This window comes from Heloderma suspectum, chromosome 3 (assembly GCF_057233095.1).
Source record: "Heloderma suspectum isolate Gila_16-S chromosome 3, 16-S_ref, whole genome shotgun sequence".
Lineage (NCBI taxonomy): Eukaryota > Metazoa > Chordata > Lepidosauria > Squamata > Helodermatidae > Heloderma > Heloderma suspectum.
In genome coordinates, this window is record NC_139460.1 from 141,842,950 (window position 1) to 141,863,856 (window position 20,907).

The 20,907-nt window shown below is 47.0% G+C and overlaps 1 protein-coding gene across 6 annotated transcripts; it reads right to left on the minus strand.

Annotated features, from left to right (window-relative positions):
• Positions 1-1,821: 1,821 nt before the first annotated feature.
• On the minus strand, positions 1,822-10,322 carry SPRY2 (sprouty RTK signaling antagonist 2). 6 transcript variants are annotated; one of them, XM_084841821.1, is made up of 3 exons: positions 5,565-5,770; positions 4,392-4,590; positions 1,934-3,758 (listed from the first exon to the last, which is right to left on the minus strand). In XM_084841821.1, exon 3 carries the CDS (start codon positions 3,705-3,707, stop codon positions 2,766-2,768), a length of 942 nt encoding a protein of 313 aa, XP_084697947.1. In that variant the 5' UTR covers positions 3,708-3,758; positions 4,392-4,590; positions 5,565-5,770; the 3' UTR covers positions 1,934-2,765. The 6 variants fall into 6 exon arrangements, with proteins under 6 accessions (XP_084697944.1, XP_084697945.1, XP_084697947.1 ...); XM_084841820.1 differs by having other exon boundaries at positions 1,940-3,758; positions 4,348-4,590; positions 5,565-5,841; XM_084841818.1 differs by lacking the exons at positions 4,392-4,590; positions 5,565-5,770 and adding an exon at positions 7,903-8,854 and having other exon boundaries at positions 1,822-3,758.
• Between the last annotated feature and the right edge of the window lie 10,585 nt (positions 10,323-20,907).

The following is a 20,907-nucleotide window of genomic DNA, read 5'->3' on the forward strand; positions in this document are numbered from 1 at the left end:
ATACTAAATTATTTTGTTTATAGCAGGAATATGGGACCTGTGGCTCTGCAGATGTTGCGACTGCAACTCTGATCAGCTCTAGCCAGTATGGCAAATGATGGGGGAGAACGGGAATTGCAGCCCAACATCTGGAGGGCCACCCATCTACAAAGGGAAAAAGTATGAAAAACACATGCAGATCTCCATGTTGGATCCTCTCCCACACTCCTATTTCATTACATATACAAACTTACCAGGCCTCCCCAACCTCTTGCCCTCCAGCTGTTGTGGACTACAATTCCCAGCATTCCTAACCATAGACCATGGTGGCTGAAGCTGAAATGGGAGTTGAGGTCCAAGACATCTGGAGGTCACCAGGTTGAGGAAGGCCGCTATAAACATTCTGGAAAGCTGCAACCACTCTCAGTTGTGTGCGCAGTGACACAGATGGCCACATGTACTGATCTACAATCTATGCGGGGATTTCCAACTTTTCTACAAGTACATTCCATGCAGGGAAGGTATAACATCACAAGCAGCCCTAAGGTTAAGCAGATACCATCACATACAGGCAACCGTTGCCAAACCAAGGTAGAATCATCACCTTCAAAATTTTGGTAACAGAGGTTTCTAGCGTAGCAGATGAAAAGCAAAGCAAGCAACAATCAATACATCCAAGTTTAACCCTTCAGAAACTGAGATCTCCATGTCTGGTGGCAGTATCCCTGCATACCAGATGCTGGTGATGAAAAGAGGAAGGTCACACCTACATGCCCTTCTTGTGAGTGTTTAGAGGCTTCTGATAGGCCACTGCTGGAACCAGAATTCTGGACTATTTGGAACCCATGGCCTGTTCCAGGAAGGCAATTCTTATGCTCTTAATTTAACTTTGTTTCAGGTCAGAGAGGATTCAGAGAAACTCCAGAGCTCTTTCACTTGTCTGCTGAGTCTGTGTGATTTTGTAAAAATAACCCTCCCCTCAATGCACACATATACACACACACAATCTGTGGCAGGTTGTTTCTTTGTCAGCTACACAAACAACGCATGAACTGTAGACCTGGAGGCGTGTGCTTTGAACAACAAGCAAAACATTGTCAAGTTTGTTGTTAATACAGATAGGTAAATCATTTTTTAGATTTCTGGTGGGGAACTTGGCAGGAGAAGAATCCTGACCTCCGTGGAGGTCAGAAAAGAGGTCAGCCGCCAGTGACAAATCAACCAAGCAATTTTTGTTTCACATGCCAGTCAAACACGTGGCATAAACTGGACTGCATTCAGATTTCTAACTCCCTATGGCACATTCTTTTGCCTACAGATTCTTGGCATTAAGAGTTTAAACTGATTAACTGCCTCTTCTTCATTCTGAGGTTTTGGTGCTAGCGTTTTTGCACTTTTCATAAACAGACAGTTCAGGAGCAATTAACACAGGCCAGAATCAGACATTATGATATTTACGTGGCTGCTAAAAACAGTAGCCGTGCATCTACTTATTTGCCTCTTGCTCCATTAACATCTAGTACAGTGCCCCATGTCCTGCCCTCATGACATTCCCCAGCCCCGCTCCACATCATTGGCTGTCATATAGGCAATGGGTGGGGAAATGAATAATGCTGGAACTTACGAAACAACTAAACAAGCGAGAAGGGAAAAACTGGACATGTGACTGCCTCCCCCCCACCCCCCAATGGAAGCTACATAGTTAAGGTAATGTCTAGTTCAAGGCATAAACGTTCACCTGTTAATTTTATGTTGACTTTCTCTCCTTAGCATCCATTACTTCTATTAACCCAGCATCTTTTGACATATTAAAGGATCCCATGTCTATCAAACAACAGTTTTCAGAAATGATTTAATGCTTTTTCCTCATATTTTCTTCAACCTTCAGAAATGCCTCCATTACATAAGGAACATTTCAATTCAGGGGGGAAAAGAATGACAAGCAGCCCAGTTTAATTTCAAACGTTAATATATTTTCTATTTTATAGGGAACATATGTATCTTTCACCCCTTATTTGCAGCAACTGTAGCATCCTCATAAAAAGGGGTGAAATTTGTAAGATGCCTCTTAAAATAAATATTTCTTTTTTATAAAATAATAAAACTTCAAATAAATATTCTTTACACTAAACAATATGTTGAAAAATTAGAAAATAAAGACTGCATTTTACTGTAACTGTACAATATACATGAAGTTCAAAAGGGGGAAAATCAGAGTCTTGCAACTGAAGGTCTTCTGTAAGGCAAAATACAATCTAAAACATACTGATTGATTCACATTCTTTTGAATGTACAACATATTAGTATAATATTTTGTGACCTGTGCCATATATTCTATGACACTCATGTTTTCACAGTTGAAAATATCCTATATACAAAAATATAGCACATCTCTGGCAGAAAATAATTGGGAGTCAGGTGAAGTAGTTTTCTAATTTACAAATGTACTATTCATTTTTTAAAGAAACACACGCACACGCGCACACACGCGCGCACACAGCACAACAGATCGCCTAGGAGTGTCTGAGTTGCGTTAGCTTATGCAATATTTGGGTCCCATGGAGTATATCCCCATCCTGATCTCCACTGGGTGGATTCTAACAAGCATATCCATTAAGCTGACCCATGCAAACACACACAGGAAAAGCAGGTCACTGCAAACCTCAATGTACCCCACCCCCAATCCTCTTAACAAACAGTGCCACAATTATCACTTGTTTAGTTGGCTGCATATGTGTTAAAAGAAGAATCCTTATTATTTGTCATCATCCTCCCGATTAGTGATGCTATGTCGGCTTTTCAAAGTTTCTGGGTGGGACATGGGGAACTTTGCAGCAAACTGTGTTGGAGTGTTTACAGCGACAGCCTGGCCTGTTGACCTGGTCGTAACAGCCCTGGCACAATTTAAGGCAGCCCTTAGCTGGCAGATAACACCATAAGCAAGGCAGAACGAGAGACACCACTCCCATGGTGGACCACCGAGTGCAGCAGTGGGACTGGCTACACGAACAAGGGTTATCAGCGCAGTTGTCCTCGTCATCGTTGGAGCAGTGGTAGAAAAGCCCCTTCACACAGCAAACGCAAGTCCCATAATCAACCACATTCTGGGCAGAGCAAAGACACTGCTTATCACAGATCCAGCAGGACGGAAGAGTTCGTGGATAAGTGCACTCCTTACACTTACATTTCCCGCAGTCCTCACACCTGTAGGCATGCAGACACAGATCTTCTTTGCTCGGGGGCTTGAGCTCACTTGCTTTCAGCTCCGGCTTAGGTTGCACTCGGATTATCCCGTCAACAACTGTCCCCAAAGATGACCCGAGAAGTCTCTGTTCTGATGAGTTACTACTTGTACTTGTCCTGGTACTGCCCCGTGAGCCAGTGCTGGCTGTACTAATGGAACGGGACAGTGGTACCCAGGAAGAAACATGGACCTGGGGATGCTGGACCCTGTTATGATGACGTTGTTCCGTCAATCCATGTGGTCTTTCATTTTTGTGCTGGAGCTGTGGACGTGGTGCTGGTTTCACCCCAGGCCGCGGAGCAACCGTCGGAGGTTCCGTGTATTCATTTGTATTTCGGATAGCTTTGATCTGGTCCAAGGACAAGACGTGAACTTGTTGTGCCAGAACATCCCTCAGGTCAGATTCTCCATACTGCCTTCCACTGTCATGCTGACCCTGTAGCAAGGACTGTGACCCGCTGCCATTCTGAGCTCTGGTCTCCATCAGTACCCTGAAGAGTGATCACTCCAGGAAGCCTAGAACACATCTGAAATCCTAGGGAAAAGGAAAAGGAAATTAGTTTTGACTGTTATGTTTCCAAGCATATTTGCAGGGTCACTGTAGTTTTTCTATGCAACAGGACTTAATATTACACACATCACAACACCTACTGAAAGCAAAGTCATGTCAACTTGGATGGGAGAGTTGCCCTGGAAAAGAATGAATTTTCCAGGACTCTAAATGCTCTATCCCTGATACAATCACATCTCTGCAGAATCATTTTGGTTTTGGTTCACTATCAAAAGTAAAGAGTAATATAGGATTTTTTCTGTTAACACAAACTTGCATGTTGACACTGTTGACACTTCTCTTAAGGCTATTTCATACGTTGCAAACTACAAACCTGAGTGCTGCATGCAGCCAGTCCTGGCACCCTGACACATATACTTGTATGATATGTCTGTTTGCGAGCATCTGTGTATCTCATTCACTCTTTATATATTTAGGTGCACACCTAAACCCATAATGTGTGAAGAGACCTTGCGTGTCCCTGCCAAGATGTCTATTTATGGCTCTAGACATTTTAGGTGTTTCAAACTGTTGACCAATCCTCCCAGATCATAAGATTTTAAAACACACGTACAGCCCAATCCTGTAAGTATTCACATGCAGACAGCTACCACTGACTTCACTGGGGAAGTTAATCCCAATTAAGAGCGCACAGGAGGGCAGCCTCGGCCATGGTGAGTGGTGACTTCTTTCTCCTTCACATGATACTGTTGTGTCTGCAAGCAAAACGGGTCCAGCTGATGACAGAACAACTGATCATCCCATCCTGTGCAAATCTAGCAGAAATTCTGGTAGGCTGTCTTCTTTGCACACTGAGCTTAAACACGACACAAAAAGGAAAGTTTACGTTTCGCTGCAACAGCACCAAGAAAAACACTACGGAGCAATTCAGTTTTTGATCTTAGTCTTAAGCGAGTCAATGCAACCTGGAAATGTCAGCAGTATAAACAAAACCTCTCTCCCCAGAACTTTTGTATTTGTGTACTGCTTTGCAATTCTAAGTACCAGTACCTGAACGTTACAGTGCTAAGCCCTGTAAGAGTTTTCATTGTGCATTTATAACACCCAGAGATAATCCATTAACTTCCTGGACATTACCAGAAAAGGTGGTTTGGCTTCCAATACACAAATAACCTGCATGCAATCTATAAACCACACGATTCCACGCATGACATTATAATATTGCTTCAACTTAAACTACGCTACCTACAGCACATTACTTAGTATGGAAACTCAATAAACCAGACACAAAGAGTAACAAAACTGTCAATATATAACTAGAAAACAGTCAGGCTGAACAATCCTGATTTCTCTCAAATTAGTAAGGCTAACACTTGCAAAGCCTAACATGTAGTGCATAGCGTTACAGCTAAAGGCAAACTATATTAAACACATTATAGTCTCACTGCAATCCTATGCATGCCTGGGAGTATGGCCCGCTGAATTTAGGGGAACTTACTGCGCTGATCATTTCTACATACACATGCATCTGATCACTGCAAGCCTATGTCCACTTACTTGCAAGTAAGCCCTATTAAACTCTATGGGGCCTCTTTCTGAAGAATACCTAAATTCTGCCTTGCATTTGCATCCAAAGCAAAACAAACATCCACCCAAAAATCTACTTTAATTATTGGGGGGGTGGGGGTGGAAACATGCCATAGTCCTCTCCTTTCCAATGACCACATACTCGCTAATCTTTTTTTTTCTTTTTCTTTTTTAAAGCTGAATAAGAAAACAAAATGTAAGATCTAGAAACTGTAGGACTACAATCGTTGGTGTGAAACCTACTTCCAAGTAAACATGCACTTGATCGGGCTGCGAGTCCGTCCAGAATCTCCGATAAAGCCTCGTCTTAGAAAAGATTGGACCCGCATCTTCGCGCTCCCCCACACCCGGCGCGCCCCGCCCCGCCCGTGGGCATCACTCCTTGCTTTCTTATTGCAGGCTTCTTCCTTGCACGCATAAAACCAAATCAGCCTAGCAGGTGGGATCCCAGCAACCTGCTCATTTTCCTCTAGGCTGCCCTGACACTGTTCAAAGGAAGCCCCACTGGAAGGCAGACAACCTGGCGGTAAACAGGAGACATCCTGGTGGGAGGAGGAGGAGGTGGGGGGAAGAGAGTGGGGCTTCTAATGCGATTGCCTTATCAGGAGAGCCTTGCAGCCTCTTTTCCTTTCTCCTCCCAGCAGGAGATGGGGAAGGGCTCTTCCCCACCTCAGTTATGTAAAGCGTCCTATATAGCTGCTCCATTCACAGCACCTTCAAGGCAGGTAAGGAGACGGATCCCCCCCCCACACGCACCCCGACCCAAATGCCAGCAAATCCCACCAGCTCCAACTCCCAAGAAGTCAATTCTGACAGGAAATCCCCCACCCCAACCCCAGAGAACGCTTGCTCGACATTTGGTCTAATTTGTGTAAATTTCAAGCAAATCCCCATCTCATGAATTACAAAGTAGCACTCTGAACTTTTTTCTTTCTTTCTTTTGCATAACAACCATCTCCGGAATTAGATTGTCTAGGAAAGGCTCATTCCCACCTCGAAACATCCTTAACAAGACAGGGGTAATTTCCCTCCCCCCCCCGCCCCCCACGCACATTATTTATAAATAACACGCACATTATTTCCCTCATATTACACAGTTGTTACAGGCAAACAAAAAACCCTCTCGAAAAGTTCTCTGTATCGCATATTAAGTATTTGTTGGTAGGTACGTATGTACTAACAACCGTGCTGATCTCCAAAAGTCAAAAGTCCATTCACTTGGAAAGGTAGAAATGCCCCCGCCCCCCCCCCCCACACACACACACACGTTTGCCAAATAATTCTGCAGTCAAATTGAGAGAAGTGTCTTTTGGAAATTCGAAGAAGCCTCTATACGGTGTACACCCAGCTTTTCTTACACCATGTCTCTTTACAAATTAGAGACGACAACGAGCAATTTCAATCTTAAAAGAAGATTCTGGATTCTTGTAGGGGCCTTTAAAACACCCTTCATCATCACTGAACGTATCCGTCTTTTACACCCCTCATCTGAACGCCCCCCTCGCCATACTGAGGGCTAAATAATCAGTCTATGTAGCAGGAAAGTGTGGTGGGCAAATTAAGGCAGTTTTAAAACTAAAGATCGCCAGCCATTTCCAAAGCAGTAAAGGAAAAAAAAAAGGGGGGGGGATGTCAAAAGGTACTATTCGTAAGACAATCTGGCAGTGGGAGATTCTACCCTTTATCCCTCCCCCCCCCCATATTAAATACACACACACACACACACACACGGCGTTCGCTCACTTCCGAATTGCACCGAGAGAACCTTCCAACTGCACACGTTTAAAAGAGGGCGACTAAGCACGAGATAGGCTTGCATCTAAGCAGTACCAGAGAAACCGAGGCTTTTGAGAGAGAGAGAGAGAGAGCGAGAGAGCGCTCAGTTAGATATTTGTTCTCAAATCCAAACTTCACAAGCTCTTTAAGCAAGAGGGCTGAAAAAGTTCCAGTCCTCAGGAACACGTTTCTGAAACGGTGTCTCGCTGCCTGCATGCACAAATCAGAGAACTGAGCTGCTCTCAAAAGCTCCTGCAGGAATAGCTTTAACCTGAGGGCAGATTTCCGCCCTTTTAAACAACACCAGCCCCCAATGGCGATGGTGCAAGGGGTTCCCTCCCTTGTAAAGTCATCCGCAGTAGGGGGAAGGAACGCACAGTAATCCGCCAAAGCCAGAAGGAACTAAGTGATCAATTCCCATCCTAGAAATTCCCATTCTCCCCCCCCCCGCAAGCAATCTCCCTAAAACGCGCACACACCCCATTTTCAATCACTCTCTGTGAATCGGAGAGAGGAAAGAAAAGGGGGGAAATCCCATAGAACTTGTATGAAGAGGATCGGCCTGAAATCTACATTTCCCCAACTTTTCTTTGCAAACAATCTGTTTTGTTGTTTTAAAAAGAAGCTTGCTAAGAAGGGGAAAAGGCTCTCGCAGTAGAAACGACCAACCCTCCTCCCCACACCTCTCCCCCCCCCCGCCCCGGATTTTCTTCTTCCTGCGGTTGGCGAGTAAATCCAACCCCAAAGCCAAAAGGAAATAAAAGAGAAGATGAGAACAGAAGCGGCTCTTCTGTTCCAAACTCACTTCAAGTCCAGGTTGCAAGCAAGAATCATTGAGACGTAAAAAGAAAATCCACAACAAAGTTGTTGGGGGGGTTGGTCCAGCCCTCCCTTCCCTCTTCACCAGGGAAAAATGATAATAAATAGCAAGCAAAACAACCACATACGAAAAGTAGAAAGAATGTTAAAAAGCCCTCTTTTCCAGATGGAACGAGGTGTTTTCTTTTCCTCCTTTGCAATCACACACGTTGATTTCCTTGTCGCTTTTTTTTCTCAATGAACAAGAGGCCGATTCGTCAATCCCAAGTCACTTTCTCTTAATGCATCATACATGGAGGGGAGGGGGCGAGGGCAAAGGGGAGCCCAGGCGAGCGACAGAAAGTGGTTCTTAAAAAATAAAATCAAAGCTACGTAAAGATCCCAAAGGTTGCTTGGAGAGGTCGCGCAGTCCTTCCAGCAAAGGGCAGTTTTTGCGTCCCAGCTCCGATCGGTTGAAAGCAGTTTGAATCTTTTGGGGGGGGGGGGTTGCCTTATTATTATTTCGTTTTGTACGAAGTGGTTGGTGATCTCTCTCTCTCTCTCTCTCTGTCTTTTCCTCTGGGAGTGTGTGTTGTACGTGAGTGCGTGTGTTTTCTCCAAGGCAGCTTTGTGGATTGCAAATTGGGGGTGGGTGGGGGGGAGAGAGAGGAGAAGGGGTGGCGGTGGCTTCTCAAGGGGGAGGGAAAAAAATCAGCGGGCTTTCAGAGCTGCTGCTGCTGCTGGCTGTGTGTTTGCAGGAAGGCAGGTTTGAGATCCGTCCTCTGAGAGGTTCAGCGCTTTTCTGCTCGCTCTGCTCCCGCTCCCCTCCCCTCCTTCTCGCTCGCTGCCTCCTCCCCCCTCTTTCTTTTTTCTCCCCTTTTCCCTCTTCTTTCCGGAGGAGGCAGGCTGATCTCTCCGCACAAGCAGCAGTAAATGGCGTCATGTGGATCTGAGGAGGAACAGAGCAGTTGTTGTCCCAGAGGATATATCGCATCCGGTCCCTGCTCATTGGCTCGCCCTCCCCGGCTCCGTTCGCTCGCCCTCCCCGGCTCCCTGCGCCTCGGCGCTCGCAGCGAAGCGGCGGCAGGTATTCAAAAGGGCCGCACCAGCCGGAGGAGGGGAAAAGCCCGTCCGCCGATCCAGCTGCCGCGCTCGCCCCCCCGCCCCCTTTCCGTTTTGTTACGCGGACGGGGCTGTCGCAGAACTCTTCCAAGGACCCCAGCAGAGTGGAGGGGATCGGGCTGTTCTTCCAAGAATTGTTTTCTCCGGGGGGGGGGGGACAGAACTGGGGGGAAGAACTGTGACCCGCGGACAAAGAGAAATGCTCGACCAGGATCCGAGCAGCCCTACCCCACGCATGCATGCTCGGAAGTCAGTCCCTCCCTTAAGCTGGACGGGGCTTGTGCTCCTTTGTAAACGCGCGTACGGGAGCGCGGCTCGGATGATCTCTTTGCTGATACACGCCTGCGGAGCTCCGTCGCGTCAGGCCGGTTGCCGAGCAAACGCGCCGTTTACTTCAGAGGAGGCTTGTTGAGGGTTCGGACCCTTCCCCCCCCCCCCTCAGCTTCTTACGGAGACGTCTCCTCTTGGCAGGTTTTTCTCACCGCTTATGCGCGTCAACTCCGTCGGTTGCTCAGGGGGATTACTCGCGAGTAAATGCTCTTGCGCGTGCGGCCGTGTAAAGGGGAGGGGGAGGAAGCCCGGGACGGTTTCATTTGGCTGAAATCCCAAAGGGCCAATGAGAACATTCGGGTCAATTCGAAGGGGCTTTCTAGGAGGACCGCGCCAGATCGATGAAGGCTGCCGTCGCGTGCACACCTACCTAGGAGTAAATCCCATGGAAGTGAATGCGATTTACACTTCTGGGTAAACATGTTCGGACGGCCCCACCCTCGACGCCTTGACTTGGCCCCATGATTCTAAGACCGGCCCCATCATTCGAATGCACTTCATTCCCCCCAAACCCCATTTTTGGATCGGAGATCCGGAGCAGCGGGCAAGGGATGCAGATGCTTTGCGCGCGCATTTACTCATGAGTAGGCCTTCCCGTCTCCCGGGGGCCCTGCCGCGAGCCTCGGCCCGCTTACTCCTAAGGAGACCTGACCAAAGTCAACAGCGCGGCTCCGGAACACGTGGTTGGAGGGATTGCATCATTACACGTTGTACTTCCTAGTCCGCTCCTTCCCGCCCGCCCCCTCCGTTGAAAGGGAGGTAATCCAATCACCTAGCAGATTTCCGAGGGCGCTGTGTGGGGAGGCGGGGGGGGGGCAGGTGGTGGTGGGGGATTATCGCGGCGATGCGCTGAGGACCACCGCGAGCTGTCGCCCCCTCCGCCCCCACGCGCGAGAATACGCGAGGAGCGGGACGCCGTGTACGTGAAACAGACCCGCTTCCCCTGCTCGTTGCTCTTCTGCCCTTCAGTAAAATGGGATTAGGGAGAAGTTCCGTTCAGACTGTGGCGCGCGAGGGTTCGGGTTGAAATCCTTTCCTTCGTGCTCACTGGCGGTGTTAAGTAAACTAAATAAGTTGCAAATAATTCAGGCGGTTTGGTTTGTGTCCCCCCGCTCCCCTCTCCAAGTATAAGGGGGGGGGGGGGATTAGTAAGAATGGAGCAGTGAGAACATGAAATATGTGTGTTTACTTGGAAGCTAGCCCTGTTGAACTCAGCAGGGCTTACTTCGGTGCAAACACGCACTTGGAGAGGGCTGTATGCGGCTTAGGAACACTGACTTGCCATTCCTAACATACTTCCTTAGGTGAAATCACTCAGGCTTGCTTCAGAATAAATCCGTTCAGGATTGGGATATAACTCCCGATTTCTGGAATATTTTAGGGCAGCCTTCCCCAACCGGGGGCTTTCCAGAGGTGGTAGATGGCAACTCCCATCATCCCAGGCCATGCTGCTTGGGGATGCTGGGACTTGTCATCCAACACATCTGGAAGGTGCCAGGTGGAGGAAGGTTGCTTTCGGGTGAGAGTGAGCTTGCAAATGTTTTAGCCCACGTACAAGGATTGGCTTTGCAGTTGGTATACTGTATTCTTTCACACTGTGGGTGGATGGGTCTGGGGGTAGTGGGGCTAGAACATTGTCATGGGTATAGGATAAACTAGCATTCCCTTCTCCATAGAATGTTAATAGGGCTCCATTCAATTGTAAATTCCTGTTATTATTTGAAATGATACCAAGACATCCCAGATAACAGTCCTATGGATGCTTTCCACTAGGATCTTTGAAAAGTGTTGTTTATCTTGGGTTCGTTTGGTTGATTGTGCTGTCACTAAAACAAGAGGGAAAGAAGCAGGTTAAGGTTTGTGATCTCACAGTATGATCCAGAAAGCACATATGCTGATTTCCTTAAATTCAAGATTGTAGAATCATAGAATCTTAGAATAGTAGGGTTGGAAGGGGCCTACAAGGCCATCGAGTCCAACCCCCTGCTCAATGCAGGAATCCAAGTCAGAGCATCCCTGACAGATGGCTGTCCAGCCTCCTCTTGAATGCCTCCAGTGTGGGAGAGCCCACCACCTCCCTAGGTCATTGGTTCCATTGTTGTATTGCTCTAACAGTCAGGAAGTTTTTCCTAATGTTCAGCTGGAATCTGGCTTCCTGTCACTTGAGCCCCTTATTCCGTGTCCTGCACTCTGGGATGATCGAGAAGAGACCCTGGCCTTCCTCTCTGTGACAACGTTTCAAGTACTTGAAGAGCGCTATCATATCTCCCCTCAGTCTTCTCAAGGCTAAACATGCCCAGTTCTTTCAGTCTGTCTTCATAGGGCTTTGTTTCCAGTCCCCTGGAATGTAGGCCTACATCTATTAAAAAGAAGGCAGTCACAATGCTTACATATTTCATGGCTCATGTTCTCTTCCTGTTGAAGGTGAGGGTGATTAATTTATGTTAATTCCAAATGTGCTTCTTTGAATGGTTTGTGGATGAGAGCAGGAGGTATATCTCTCTTCCAGAAGGCTTACCACAACTTTCGCGAACTCACTGAGTCAAATTACAGCCCAATCCTATGTATGTTTAGACTGAAGTAAGCCCTACTTTGCTTAGTGCAATTTAGACTCGCTCACTAAGGCCTAATTAGGCTGCGATCCTATGCACACCTCCTTGGGATGCACACTTCCTATACATGTCTACTTAAAAGCAAGGCCCATTGCGTTCCATGGGACTTGCTCCCAGGTAAATGAGTATAGAATTGTGGCCTCAGTGGGACTTAATTCTTAAAACATTTATAAGATTGAGCTGTTAGTGTTTGGAGAATCTAATCAAGAGTATGGCTGTGTTTGGACATTCCATAGTTCTGCTTATTAAGCTGAGATATGCATGAGTGTTTTGCCCATGCAGGCAGACCCTTCGCATCTCCCTGCATTGTCGGGAAGTCACTAATTAACCATAGTTTCCTGTTTCACCCAAATGAGGAAACTGATCACCAGCTCCAGAATTAGTCAGGATTTTAAACTGCAGTTTGAGGCTGGAGAGGGAGGAAGTGAGCAGTCCTTTAGTTGGAAACTTGGAATAGTAATAAAAATATTGTATGTAAAATTAAAGACAACATTTTAGTTCTATTTAACATTTACCACTCCATACAACAAAAAGTCTTGTGGTATCTACATTTCACGACATTACATGCCTCCCTAGACTCTTTATTGTTAGACTTTTCATATTCTCTTAATTGAAATATTCTGTTCTGGAATACAGTCCTTCTTGATTTATTATTTTTTCAACAGCTTCCTTCCAGACGGCATAGTTGCCAGAAATCCCTTATTTCATAGATTGTTTATTTACAGATGGTAAACATCCTTCAGTCTGCATTACAGTATGGATGCCCCCTCTGTTTTTTGTTTTTGATTACCTGTCTTGATGGTGCTACATTACCAGTGATTTGGCAGTTTTACCAGCACAGAATCAGGTGTAGTGTCTGGTTAGCAAAGCTATGTTTTCATTCAGCAATTTTATGAATGACAAGAGGTTTGAGCCTTTTGTGCCCGCTAGAGGGAGCAGCGAATTGTTTGGCTTTGTATACTAAATGAAATACTGCAGAGTTGGGGAACTGGGAGGAAAAGAATTGTTCCTCTCCTGACATATAAAATCACCGTCTGCTTCAAGGCTTGCCCCATCCTCTTCAACTTTCAGGACTCCGACATGAGGCCATTGAGGGATATGACTTGAAAACAGCCCTCAACTTCTAGTGTGTGTAACGGGAAGGGTGAAAGAGAGGGGACTTCCTTGCTCTGTGTTGTGTAACACTACATGGAAGCTGTTTTGTAGCTACTTGAGAGTACAATTTGGGCATTGCGCAAGGCAATTCTAGGCCAAGCAGGTAAGAAAACTGCCTCTTCCTCAGCATATAGGTTTTTTTTTTTAACTGGCTAGCTGGGGTCTGACCCAGCTGTTGTAGATTTGCCACAACAGGAACATTATCTTCTGGCCTTCATGTGCTAGCAGTTACATATGTTGTTCAGAAGGGGGAACAAGCGCCCAAAGGGGGCCTCCCTTAAGGCCGGAGGCTCAGAGTGGGCTTTTCAGTCAGGGGCTTTACAACATAATAGTCGCAGAGTGTTTTTTTCAAAGAGCCTGTGCAAAGCCAGCATTGACCTGCTGCAAGCAAAGATCTACGATGCACACAATTCTCCTGTTTCAGTAGCCAGATAGGGTCTTGGACACTAGAGAGGCCTGACGCACCTTTTAATCCTCATGTACTTTGGTGTGGCGCTGTTAAAGTCAATGGGTCTGCTCTAGAGTAAGTGGGTTGTAAGTTGCAACCTTTTTAGACAACATTTTGCTTGTTTCTCTCTAGAACACGGGTCCTTTATATTAGTAAGTAGGAACAAAATAATTTGGGAACAGTTTTGTGTGTCTCTCTGTGTGCGCGCACATGTGTACGTGCATGTATGTGTGTGTGTGCATGTGTGGCCTCTGCATTCTGCCCAGGACGGTCTTTTTGTTGATTTCTTTTCCCTATCTGAGGAGGATGTGGGTGACTCCTGTATTCTTAGGGGCCCCTATATTCTCCAGGCACTAGGCCGGGGCCTGGAGTAGTCTGACCTCTGCCCTGGACATAAGGTGATGGCAGTGTTGTCTGCAATAACACTGCCATCATCACCCAGCTCTGTTTCGCAGGTATTTGGCAGCTACTTGAAAGACTTCCTTCTCCCGTATGAGTCAGCCTAGGTTTAAAGAACTTTGGGGTAGGCCTTTCTCTTGGAACTGCTGCCTTCAGAGGCTCGTTTCCTAGCAACGCAATACAGGGCCTTCTCAGTGGCTGCTCCCAGGCTGTGGAACTCCTTCCCCAGGGAGGCTAGGTTGGCTCCCTCTCTACTGACCTTTCACCTGCAGGCAAAGATGTTTTTATTCAAGCAAGCCTTTGGCATGTAAGCTGGTTTGCTAGGTTGGGTGCTGCTTTATTCTGTTTTTGTTGTGTGTTTTTTAGGTACCTGTTAATGTTTTAACTAAGTTTTTAATTGTAATTTTTAAAAAACTTCTTATGATTGTTAGCTGCCTTGAGATCCATTTTCTTGGTGGAAAAGCGGGGTGTAAATCAAATAAATGTGTTCTGATCATAGTTATGTGAGTTATAATTGTGTGCGTGGGGTGTGTGTGCGTGTGAAGCTGTTGAGTGAATGTGTTTCCTGAAAGATCTTCTCAAAATGTGTTTCTTTGTCTTTCCAGAATGTGCATAACTTAGCAAGACAGCAACTAATATTAAATACACATCCAGAATCATTTGCCCTTTTTTAAAAAAAAACTTAAAAGGGAAACTGAGCAGAATTGCTTACCTAAAACATGATTAAAACTGAGCTGGGCCACGAGGATCCAGATAACCTTTTGTCAGGGCTTTGATCCTGCTCATGGGCCACCATTTGGTTACCCCTCCTCTGAAAGATCAGAGACGGCCAGATCGAAGAACAGAATATCATATAAGGTCAGGGCCAAATCTCAGTAATCTTCTTTAACAGGAAACATTAGGGACAGTATCGCTACAAAGGACACAATCTGCTATTCATTTCTATAATTTTTATACAGCCTTCTCTTTTTTTTTTTCAGTGCCCAAAGTGATGCAACAACAAAGTAATGCTGGTTACATTTTTTCCCCTCTACATGGCTTTGTTTTGTTGCAATTTTATAATAAATCATTAATTAAAAAATAGGCATGCTAAAAATGCTCCGGACAGGGCAAGCCATATTCAGATCCCTGCTTTACTATGAAATTTGTGGAGTGACTTTGGGCCAAACACACCTTTCTCAGCCTAAATTAGCCAGTATGAAGCAGTTCTTAGAATGTTGGACTGGGACTCGAGAGATCCGAGTTCTAGTCCCCACTTGGCCATGCAGCTCACTGGATGTCTTTGGGTCAGTTGTGGGACATTCAGCCTAACCTATCTCACAGGGTGGTTGTGAGGGTAAAATGGAGAGGAGGAGGTGAATTTAAGCTGCCTTGGTTTCCTTGCAAGAGAAAAAGGCTGGGGATATAAATCTAACTATACATTAATATATAAAATAGGGCAGCACTCAAGTTATCAAGGGAAAAGTTAGGGGTGCTTAATGAAATCCACAAGCTTCCGCCCACTTCAGCCAAATCATGGCCACTCCTGTAGCCTTCTGAAAACAAAAGATAAGGGGGAGGGAGCCCCTTTAATTTGAGCGGTGAGTAGGGTCATTCCTGTGTATGGCACTCTGAGCTCCTTGGGCGGATGAGTAGGAAATAAATATGCTAGGTAAATAAACACATAAATTGTCATAAACGTATGACGCACGTTGGGTTGTAGCCAATGTTATACTAATTTAAGTCATTTTCATGGGTCTGCTCTAAGCAGAGCTAACACCCATCACCACTCTCAGAACAACTCTAAAAATAATATGTAACAAACACAACTACATTGAATATGGAAAACCAGTATAAAGCAGCCGCCAGAAAAATATAGGCCCCTAACGAAGCCTGTCAGAACAAAAATTGTTTTCACAGAGCCCTAAAAGGTATAGAGGAGGAGTGGGGAATGTCTAGTCCTCCAGTTGTTGATGGACTGCAACTCCCATCAGCCCCAGCCAACAGAGCCAATGTTGAGTGATTATGGGAGTTGCAGTCCAGCTGTATCTGGAGAGCCACACATACCCAGTCCCTGATAGATAGAGAGATGCAGCCTGGCAGTCTTCCAAGGAGAGAAAGTTCCACGCCTTTGATATCTCCCAAGTATTGAGGACCTAACTAAACCTAGCGTGACCACCAACCCATATCTCCTCCCGCACAGTTCTTCCTGGGATGATATCATCATTGTGACGACATCAGCGTTTCTCCCACCCTGTAAGCATGGGGGACAATGGGACAGTGGCAAAGAATTGCGGAACATGGGCATTTTGATGTTATGGATTTCTTTTATCAGACATCATCACAGATGGTGATCACAGATGGATTTCTTTTATCAGACATCATCACAGATGGGACAGTGTTTAGAAGCAGTGGAGGCTGGTGGCTCCAATGTTGGTGGGGTGGCTGAAAGCACCTTAGGTAGCTTCTTCAGAGTTCTGACTGGTTCTGACGGAAACCCGGAGTGGCTTCACTGCCTCACTGACTTTGGAGTCATCAGCCTCCACTGTCTAGAATCTAGGAACCAGCATACCACAAGCATTGCGGGTCAGTGAAGTGTTTGAAAAGGGAGGGGGATACACATCACACACACACGTTGGACAAACAGGCAGAGAGGATTGTGGGGCTGCATGGGTGAGCCTCACCCACTGTCCTCACTGCATATCATCACCGTGGTTCCTCAACAAACATCCATTGGACATTTGTCCCAAGGCGCTTTCTATGGATACAAATGTACATGTGGAGACCTCCTACATCATGTAAGGAGGGATCCTGAGTTGCCAGGATCCCTCCTCGTCATCCTCCCTCATCATCCATCTCAGTTTGGCAGAGATGGAGGCTGGTGACAGCAATGTGATCACTGTAACATCTAAATAGGCTCTGAGCCATGGGCCGTTCTTTTTGGTCCTTCCTCATTCAAGGGCCTATAGCAACTTCATCATATAATTATAAGCAGCCCCAGTGATGGCGAACTGAGTAATGTCTGCAGGAGCTGATCGAAAATACATTCTTAAGCAAGTTTTATACATCTGGGGGAGAGGCAGGTGGGAGAAGAAATACTGTGTATAATTTGCCCGTTCCAGTTATGTTTAAGAGCTCAGTAGTACAAATAGATCGCTATCTTTCTGATGGTGCTTATTCACTGCAAACGGACGGCTGCAAGGCTTGTCTGGTGTGTCTCCCGAGCACTTTGCACATTGTCTCATGGCTTAATGTGAAGATATCGATCCAGGACATGGTTTAGTGAGGCGGAGGCAAGCATTAATGCCTGGTATTTCCACGGCAACATAAACCCTTAATTGACTTTTTCTTTTCTTTTCATGTCTGAGTATTTGAAAGCGCAGTAATGAACCTAGAGGAAGAAGAGAAGATCATAATGCACCAAAGGAAGGAAAGGGCTTAATTATCGCTATCAGCAACTTGCACTTTGAATGGTCTTGGGAGATCATCGCCACTGAAATCCAGCTGAACTGGAGAGCAACCAGCCCCTCTCTGGATTCCTCTTTTGCCATCCGGAGCCCTGTCAGGATCAACCAGGTTCCAAAACAGCCCGTGTGCTGCTGGTGCCCCTTGCAGCAAACCGCTTGAGGCCATAGTGAGCAAGAGTGGGAGTGTCTGCATGGCTCCACATCCGGCCTGCGGCTCAGGGGGACAGCACATGCTTTGCATGCAGAAAGTCCCTGGTTCAATCCCCGGCTTTCCAGCCAGGGCTAGGAAAGAATCCTGCCTGAAAGCCTGGAGAGCCACTGCCAGTCAGTGTGGGGCTAGATGGACCAAGGGTCTGACTTGGTATAAGGCAGCTTCTTATGTTGGTTCTTCTTGACCTAGCCTGATTTTAAATCAGGGGTGGGTAACTTGTGGCCCTCCAGATGTTTTGGTCTACAACTTCCAGCATCCCTCACCATTAGCTATGCTGGCTAGGGCTAAAACATCTGGAGGGCCACAAGTAGCCCACCAGTGCTTTAAATATTTCCAGGCCGGCACAGACAGCAGACTCTGGCCTTGCTGGTGCAGTTCTCTAGTCTCTTTCCACATGCCTCTGCCTATTTCTCGCTCTGTTGATCAGCTTGCCCCCTTTGGAGTATTTTAGCTTCCCCGTTGCCTACCCTTTGGGCTCCTACATTATTCCAGCCCTGCCTTAGATGGGTGGTTCAGCTCATACTTAGCCCTGCAAAGGACCTTGCCTCCGGATTGGCCCTCCTGTAGATCAGGCAGGTTGCACCTTCCAACCCTGGGTCCCAGTCCTCTCAGGACTTGCTGCTCAGCTGCCTGGGGGCCCAGTACTGACAAGCCCGCTCTCACAGGCTTAAACACCTAGGTGATAGAGGGAACGCCAGGAAAAACACACACATGCACCCACAAAATTAGGATGAGCAAAGGGCAGGGCAGAGGAAGAGTGGGAGGGTGGTGAGGAGGTATTACATCTTCCCAAACCAGAAATGAACATATATTTCATGATAGAGGCTTCTGATTCGGAAACTGGGCACAGGCCGGCACCCTGGGCAGCTGATGAGGCCTTCAGGAAGGCCCACTGTTGACGCTTGAGCACCCCCCCCCCCCGTGTGTTCTCTCTCTCCTTTGGAGCCGTGAGGATGGGCCCTCCTGACAGGCTTATTTCCTCCCGGGGCCAGTGGCACTAGTTGTTCTTCCTCCCTCACCAGTGTTGTTTGGGGCACTGGAGTCCATAATTTCTCAATTAGGCCAGCCTAGAAGTATGCCACTGCTGCCTCGTGAGAAGTTCCACTGGAGGGCATCTTGCTGAAGGTGGCCCAAAATCTGTATCCAGTTCTGGATGGGCAGGCCGTTCTCACAGTGGGTATTCGTCCATGCTGCTGCTGTTTCCAGTGCTGCTTACGTGGCGGAAAGGCGCTATGTAATATGATGAAGGCTTGTATCCTCAGCCTACGTACTTGGATGTTAGTAGGGGTGTACGGATCCCACTTACCGTTCCTCTCCGGGGTCTGCTGGTGGGGGCAGGCGATCCGTCCCTCGCCCCAGAATCCTCCCTGGCCGGTTCCGCTCTGCAGCGAGTCTGTGGAGCCGCTGGCTGGGGCCGCCCGCAGCCAGACTTCCGTCCACTGCCGGGCTGCGGCCGCAAATGGCGTCTGGCATACGGGATGCCATTTGCGTCCCTGCCCTTTGCATGATTGGCTATGTAAATATTTATTATTTACGTAGCCAATTATTTATAGGGCTGGCTGGGGCATGCTGGGAGTTGTAGGACTTTTTCTGTCTAAACCTGCATAGGATTGCACCCTTGGGGTGCTGAAGTATCCAGGACTGTGGTTAGAAACAAATGGAAAGCAAGTGCTGCCCCTTCAGCACAGGTACAATAACATGGTGCTGTTGGTTTGCACCTGCTAATACAGGCCTAGGCAAACTGGTGCCCTCCAGATATTTTGGCCTACAACTCCCATAATCCCTGACCATTGGCCATGCTGGTTGGGGCTTTTGGGAATTCTAGTCCCAAATATCTGGAGCATGCTAGGTTCCTCCAAAATGCCTGGAAGACCGTGGTGCTAATATAAGGGCAAGCACTTTTTAGATGAATGGAAATTTCCAAAGGGTCTCCAGACGCAGCCTTGCATAAACCACCTCACAGACATTCGGACTGGAAGTTACTGAGGGCTGGTCTATCATATGCTCATAATAACCCTGCGAGGTAGTTCAGGCCAAGAATTAAGACAGGCTCAGGTTTACCCAGTGAGCCTCACACCCAAGTGAAGATTTGAATGCAAATCTGGTCAAAATTGGACCCTGCTTTAGCTGCTACATCACCCTGGCAGCAACTCAAGACATGCTGCATGTACCTTTTAATGGCCAAAGTAGACATTACTTTAAATGGGTATCTATTATTTCTAAAATTTGATTTTATTTCTATACTGGCCAATACCCAAAGCACTCCGAGGGTTTCACAAAAATTACAAAGCATAATTACAAAAGTTTTATCATACAACATTTAAAAAACAATTTAGGGCACAATCCTAGGGCCGCTAGTCAGCAGCTAGATGGCTGCAGGATATACCCCCTCCCACGCTGCCTCGTAGGCAGTGCAGATTGGCTCCGCGCTTGTAAGAAGACTAGAAGAGTGCGGAGCGGCACAAACGGGGAGCTCCTGGGGGTGGGGAGGGCAGAAATGCTGTTCTGATGCTTCCTATGCATTGCCTGGCATCCACCCCCGCCCCCGCTCCAACTTCCCATGGCTAGGCAGTTGAAATCGGCTGTCTAGCCATGAATGCAAGGCGACTGAAGCACGGAGGGGACGATCCCCTCTGCGCTGCTCCTGCCCTGCATTGGATAGGCTGTCGCCACCTATCCCGATAGGATTGTGCCCTTAAACCGCTAAAAACAGTTACAATGACATCTTTCATTTTTACTCCAGAGTAGGTGCAGGGCCCCCAAACTGGATCAGGACCCTGTGAGTGGTGGTGGTGGGGGCACACCTGTGCCCCCTACTCCAGACTAAAAAGGAAAAGGAGGTATAGCTGCTAGACACACCTTGAAAGTAATGTCTGTTTTGGCCCTAAATTGCCACGGAAATGGGAGAGGATGCAGCTGAACCCTCTGCCAATCGCCCCACCTGCTGCTGCCAGATTCCTGGTCTGTCCTCTTCTCTTGGCAGCTGTGGGGCAAAACTGGAATCTGGCTTGCTATAGCGGGTAGGAGAAGGACAAAGGGCCCATGAAAGAAATGGCACTGAAGAAGCGGCCTTGTTTTTCAGCACTGGCAGAGTTACAAGTACACAACATTCTCCCCACCAAGGTCTGCCAGGACCTTTTCCGGGTGACATGTAAAAAACACTTTTAAAAAATTTGCTCAGCCTTTTAGAGTTTTCTGGCTTTTTGGTGTTTAGCATGATAATTCCCTCTGTTTCTGAAATTTGTCTCTTTTTTAAAAAAATCTGTATTCTATTGAATTCATTACTGCA

Bases quoted from the DNA above. Each gene is read 5' to 3' on its own strand.
- SPRY2 (XM_084841818.1), bottom strand. From the start codon at position 3,707: ATGGAGACCAGAGCTCAGAATGGCAGCGGGTCACAGTCCTTGCTACAG.